The 6,788-nt window shown below is 48.2% G+C and overlaps 2 protein-coding genes across 2 annotated transcripts; both read right to left on the bottom strand.

Moving 5' to 3' along the window:
- Positions 1-369: 369 nt before the first annotated feature.
- BHQ10_002487 (uncharacterized protein) lies at positions 370-2,176 on the bottom strand (the record flags this gene model as incomplete). The annotated part of the gene is made up of 2 exons (XM_040874638.1): positions 370-1,716; positions 1,766-2,176. 2 exons carry the CDS (start codon positions 2,174-2,176, stop codon positions 370-372), a joined length of 1,758 nt encoding a protein of 585 aa, XP_040730992.1.
- A 2,169-nt stretch (positions 2,177-4,345) lies between these two features.
- BHQ10_002486 (uncharacterized protein) lies at positions 4,346-6,647 on the bottom strand (the record flags this gene model as incomplete). The annotated part of the gene is made up of 6 exons (XM_040874637.1): positions 4,346-4,364; positions 4,418-4,638; positions 4,691-5,143; positions 5,193-5,241; positions 5,308-6,528; positions 6,604-6,647. 6 exons carry the CDS (start codon positions 6,645-6,647, stop codon positions 4,346-4,348), a joined length of 2,007 nt encoding a protein of 668 aa, XP_040730991.1.
- Positions 6,648-6,788: the final 141 nt, after the last annotated feature.

Below are 6,788 nucleotides of genomic sequence, written 5' to 3'. Positions count from 1 at the left end.
TCAATTCCTACTATGGTAAACAGATGAACACGATATGTATTTACAGGATTTTGATTTTATTAAAATCAGCTATAGACATGAACAGACAAATCAAATCTGACTGTGCAATCATCTGAGGTCATCAGACACAAATCCCTGTTTTATCAGACCCGATACCCATTCTCATAGGCTCATGCAGCGCTATACCCGGCAAACTAAAACAAAGTGCATGCTATGCATGATAAGAAGATAGAACAGACATGTGAGGGGCAAATCAGAAGAGAAAAATGAAGGGTATAAAATCACAAATTGCTCGCTAAATCGTGCAACAAAAAAAATCGTGAGTCATGGACTTTATGCGGGCGGTTGGTTATTGATTGGACGCCAGACTTAAAACTGGTTCGTGGGAGCTGGGGCGTTTGCGACACGCGGCCAACGAGAGAGGTATTCGACATTGTCGAGGTTGCCTTTGCTTTGGTTGCGGACGTATTGCGTGCTCGGGTCGATGCGAGGTTCGTAATCCCAGATAGTCGGGACGCCCTTGATCAATGCGGAATACACGATACGACGACGACGCTGTGAACGGACTACGTCCTCGTGGATGGCGCGCAGATTCCAGCGAGAGTGAACTTCGTCAATGAAATGTTCATAGACAGTTTCCGGGTCGTCTTGCTCGGGAAGGACAAGAGGGAAACTGGGACTGGGGGTGCGAGGAGGTGTAGGGACCACTTTAGCTGGGATCTTTGGGAAGAATGACTTCTCCGTGCTCACGAAAGTGACTGCATCCGGTGCCACGCCGTTGGGAGGAGTAGGCAATCCTGTGGCTTTGATCTCAATTTCTTTGGTCTTTGGGGCTGGGATCGGAAGCCCGGCAGCCAGGTTCGTGGTTTCCAGAGGATCGGCTTCTAGATCAAACAGCATGGGCGGGTCGATCAACGAATAAATAAACTTCCACTTTCCGCGACGGATCATAATCACTGGAGTCTGGGATCCTTCGGCCATGTACTCGCCAAAAACGGTGTCGGTCTTGAGTCCTTCGCCGCCGGTCAGATAAGGAACCAGTGAAACTCCGTCCATGGGTAGGCCAGGCTCTAACTGAGCTCCCACCAGCCCTGCGAATGTGGGAAGAATGTCCATGGTCGAGACATTCTCCTTGACGCGCTTGGCAGAGAACCGGTTTGGAGCGTGAACGATGAACGGCACGCGTGCAGAGTTCTCAAACCAGGTCATTTTGTACCACAAGCCGCGCTCGCCAAGCATATCGCCGTGGTCTCCGGTAAACACAATAATGGTATCGTCGGTCAAACCGCAGTTGTCGAGCGCTTTCAAAAGCTTTCCAATGTTGGTGTCGACATATGTGCATGCTCCGTAGTATGCGCGACGAGCGGCCTTGATGCGCTCTTCGGGCATCTCCTTACCCCAGAGATCGATACACTTCAACACACGCTGTGAATGGGGGTCTTGCTCATCATGTGGAATGGCCGCTGTTTTGGGCAGAGGGATTTCGACATCTTCGTACAAATCCCAGAATTCCTTGGTCATGGCATATGGGTCGTGGGGGTGAGTCATGGACACGGTCAAACAAAATGGCTGATCACCGCGGTGTCGGACGTGGTCGTACAGATACTGAGTCGATTTATAGATGACCTCCTCGTCATAGTCGAGCTGGTTGGTGCGAACAACAGGGCCAGCATCCAAGACAGAAGACATGTTGTGATAATAATCAGGGCGAACCTCCTATGCTTTGTTAGCTCTATGCACAGTCTAAGCACGATGGACAACGTACAGGCTCATCCCAGTTCACAGACCAGCCATAGTCTCCAGGATAAATGTCACTGGTCAATCGCTGCTCATACCCATGCAGCTGGTCCGGACCACAAAAGTGCATCTTCCCAGCTAGAGCAGTATGGTAACCCTCACGACGAAGATAGTGTGCATATGTGGGAACATCGGCAGGCAAATCGGCTGCGTTGTCATAGGCGCCAATTTTGGATGGAAGCTGGCCAGTCACCATGACAAAGCGGGAGGGCGCACACAGGGGAGAATTGCAGTAGGCATTGTCGAACGTGACACCTTCCTTTGCCAATCGGTCTAGGTTGGGGGTTTTGATTCGCGAATTGGAGTCGTGGATGGACAGGAGTGGCGCGGCCATCTGGTCAGCCATGATATAGAGGATGTTGGGTCGTTTGGCCGCCATGTTTGCGGTCTGTCGTTGCTCGGTTTGCTTGGATATTTGAAGTCCGGATTATCTATGAACCCCAGCCAACGGTATGGACAAGTCGTTGAGCTGTGTTCGGCTAGGACTCTGCCTAGCTACTGGAATTACAAAGAGATGATGCAGAAAATGTATTGGCTTTTTGCAATTCAATGGTTGACAGCTGAAGAAACAAACAAAGCGCGCTGAAAATGTGGTTGAGGAAAAGAAACAAGCAAGACGACAAAATATAACTGAGGTGGAAGAGGCGGGCTTTTTTAAATGACGCCAGGAAAGTCTCCCTCTTTTTCCTTAACCTTTCCCGGGGCAGCCTGGAACGGAAGGAGGTGGGCTTATCGAAAATTACATACATGTATGGTACGCGTGTGCGTGTACCGTTACGAGGGCTTATCGAGTACTGGATGGTGATAAATTACGGTTAGCAGCGGCCGTTACATGTACCACACGAGTACCGCGGTTACACCGCCGCACCGAAGGAATGGATAGTCATTCTCTGGGGCGATGTCGTGCGATGTCGTGATTGTGGGGTTAGTCAGCTCTGTCTCCCTTTTAAGAGTATTATACACACAGTCGCTTGATTCATGAGGATAAATGCGCCATCCTCGCAGACATGGCGTCGTGGGATTTTCAGGGGCCAGATAAGCAGTTAACTAGTACACAACTCAAAAGTGTCAGAACATGTATTGAAGAAAAGACGATGGGTGACACTCCCTGATTCAGCAAGAATATCCTCCGGCTAACTAAACAGGCCAAACATCGCGTGATCCTCTTTCTGAATGTTGAAGAACGTGTGTATTTGCTGGGTATTTCTGAGTACGTACGAGTATCGACTCAACAATACGCTGCTTATCAGAAAGAAAAAATACACAAACATCTCCCCCACATACGCTAACAAGGCTTGTTGGCAACTCGGCGTACTGGCAGCAAAAGAATCATATGGAATCGAGTCCTGCGATAAGAGACGCCTAAGGCCCACATGTATCTATCCTTTCAAATTTACACACACTTACACACAGCAAATTAAGTATTGTGCAGATGGACCGTCTACTCCGCCAATAGCATCACATCCTTCCCTTACCTACCTTGCATACCTAGTTGCATAGTAAAGGTATAGCGACAAGCCCTCCAATAATGTGCCGCAGTCCAGCTTCCCAGTTCGATGAAGATGCTCATTGGGGCCGCGGATTGCGTGACTGTCGCGGTTATCGAGGATCCACTTATCCGCGATGGTTCTGCAATTTTGGTTGTTTGAGGGAGGATCGTTTCGCACGCAATCTCTTGGGAAGGTGATTGGGCGGGATTTCGGATGAGCTACCGTACTACAGAGTAGTAGTTTCGCCGGGGGGTGTTGCAGGTACGCTAGTCTTAATATGGCATAGCTCAATACATAACTGAGTAATCCAAATTTCGATGTGCTTTGCTGTATTTGACTGAGTGACTTCATGCTGATCGAGATGCCCATCATATCCGCCTTACAGAATCTACCTCGACATCGAGCATCATGAATATAATGGAGACTATCACGCCATACCACTTTTACTGGCATGTGTGTCGTTGCGATCAAGGTATCAAACAAGAATTTTATAAGGATCTACATATATATATATCCTAATGTTACACAAGGATGGCACAATCTTCTAAGGGGTCACTGCTGGATAGGACGGAGTACATACGTGTAGCTTCAATGGTACTATCAACATGAAAAACACACTAGATGTAGATCAAGATCATGGTATTAAAACATTGACCCTGAAGAGTCGCCACCGGACTTCCGTCGCGGACCGATCGACTTGTTTCTGCCTGATGCTTACTTGTACCCACGTGATGATCTGGCCCTAGCCAGGGTACGTGGATGACTGCTGACTGTCAACTGGTAGGTAGTAATTATGTGGAGAGTGTCACTCACCAGCCCTCTTAATCTGTTAGTCAGAATACCTTGTGTAGCTACATGTACTACTACATACGCTAGGCCATGGATATTCTTACCCTTCTTGAACAAGTAATCATGAAAATAGTCAACATATGTCATGTCTAGTTGCGTCCGTCTCGCATTAGTATAATTTGCTAAAGTATGATATGAAAAGAACTAAATATTGGTGTGCGGTAGAAGTACAATTGTATTTTGTCGCCTTGCAAAAATCGTCGGCACAATCAATCCGCTTTAACAGCACTGCATAGAATCAGCATCAGTAGTGTCCGATAGCAAGATGAAAGGGTGCATACCTGTATATCCTCCGGATAAAAGCATACGCTGTCAGGAATCCCACCGTACCAGTCAACAATCCATAGACCGCGCACGCCAGGAAACTATAGCTGAAGAAAAGCAAACTCGACACAAAGCCGGTTATGTGGAGTTTGTATGTATAGTACCAGATGCAGTAGGCGAAAATCCAGAAGGAGCTGCTGCCGCCGGTAAGGAAGCTCTGCCACCACCAGTGGTAGTTCTGGAGATGTTAGTCAAGGATCTGCGTGGATTTTGGGACGATAAAGAAATACCTCTGCACATAATTGGTTGTATGTTGCGATGATCGTCACTTCGCTCACTGTGACAATCAAGATAGTGCTGACCACACTCAAAAAGCCAAAAACGTAGTAGTAGCCACTCTTATCTTGCCACAGATTCTTGAAAACAAACAACAGCTCGATAAAAAGAACGGCAAATGGAATCAACCCCGTCAAGATGACCCCGTTGATGCCACGGAAATACCACGGTTGTCGTGGAATCTGGCGTGGAATAGGTGAGGTTTTGGTTGGGTGTTGCCATGGCTCTGCCCTTACGTATCCGAACCAACTGCCGGCATAGCACAAGGGGACCTGGACTAGAAGCCAAAGAGCGACTAGTCCTACCAATGTGCCAAAGGGAAGTGCTGTACTGGACGCTTGAGCCCAGACAAATAAATTCAACACGAATATCAAGCAAAATGTCAATCCCGGAAATAGGGAGGCCGTCTGTAAGGAAGTTAGCACATGCTGACAACATAGTAGAAGCGGTACGTACGATGATAGTGTTCTTCCGCCAGTTCTGTCCTCCCAATGTTTTGTACAACCTGGCCGAAAAATAGCCAGAAAACAATCCAGCAAATACAAACAAGCCAAATCCAACTGTGACAAACCCGCCCCGGAAGCTAGGATTCAGCACTCCCAATGAACTGAGAATGAGTAGACCGATTGCTACAAAAAGTAATTGCGTTCCTGACCCTACCAACGGTGCGAGCAGTCCACTGTGAGCGGGTAGACGGAAAACATCTGCATGAAGTAGTTTCCATCCAGCGACATCCTCTAGTTCATCGTCAGAAAGTGGATCGCCCTCGCCTTCCTGAGTCAACACGCCTTCACTCGACTTTTTATCCTTGTTTGGCGATTTTGAGCGACGTTTCTTTAGCTTTCCCTCTTCCAAGACACCGTCCTCGCGTCCTTTGGTAGTGCTCTGGACAGTTCGGCTCCAGATGACAATGACAGTCACACCAAGCACACCCGATATCGTCAAAGAATTGATAATCGCAAGCCAATGAGTCATGGAACTGTCAACTTGATCGGTGAAAAACAGATCCCACCGGTTCGACCATTCGATAGACGTATCTTCCCGGAAGTAGACCGAGTACGTGTACGGAATTTTCATCGTAGCACCGTCGTCCGCATCCTCACCACGCTGAGGAATGTACGAAGAATCGCTATACTTCTCCTCGACTTCCTTGTTGTTCGGCGTGATGAAAAGCTCCAAATGCGAGTTGTCTGCATGCACATCGTACGGACATCCGTCCTCGTCTCGATTCTCATATCCTATGCTCTTCGGGTAGACTTCGAAGCCGAGAATCACACTTTTCCCTTCTTCGCCTGCCTTTCCTGGTGCTTTGCGCCAACGCACAACAATTGTGAAGTGATTGTGAATATAGATCCGACCCAAGCCCTCCGCTGGCGAAAAGTCCTGATATCCTAGCTTGAATCCGCTCGAGTAGTACTTTCGGCTGCGATCGACGGTGACGAAGCTGGTTGCCGCAGGGAGATTATCAACAATCCACTCGGCAACATACCCATCCTTGATGAGTTGACGGCCCCATTTGACAGCTTTGCGGTCGACCTCGCGCGTGCAAAGCGCGCGACATCCGACGTCTTGTTTCATCACCAACTCATAGTCCGATGTCATGATTCGATCGCCGCGCAATATCTCGCCCAGATTCAAGGACAAGCTGTGTCCAGATCCGAATGGGGAATTTCCGTGTTTCTGACCAGTCGGTGGGCAAACGAAGGGGAGGTCAAAGTAGGCATATTGTAGTTGGGTATGATCTGAGAAGATCTTGTTGACGAGCAGCGGGATGGGTTCATTGTCTTGGTAGCTAACGACCGAGTAGCCTACGCATAAATACTAATGTCAGCATTGATAACCTGCGATGTGAATCAAGGTAGCGCACCTGGGATGTAGAATGACTGGCAAACAGAGAATAGCATCAGCCATGGCATTAACCGCCAGCTGTAGTTATAAGATATAGTGTTCATCTTTAAGCAGACGTGACCTTCCAACAAGCCCTTCGCTACCGAGCATACGTCAACTTTCAAACGTTCTCAACTGGCAAGTTCAATTAGAGAAATAATCGCG

This window comes from Talaromyces amestolkiae (assembly GCF_001896365.1).
Source record: "Talaromyces amestolkiae strain CIB chromosome Unknown scaffold3.1, whole genome shotgun sequence".
In the NCBI taxonomy this organism is placed as follows: Eukaryota; Fungi; Ascomycota; class Eurotiomycetes; order Eurotiales; family Trichocomaceae; genus Talaromyces; species Talaromyces amestolkiae.
This window is presented reverse-complemented; position numbering and strand designations above follow the sequence as displayed.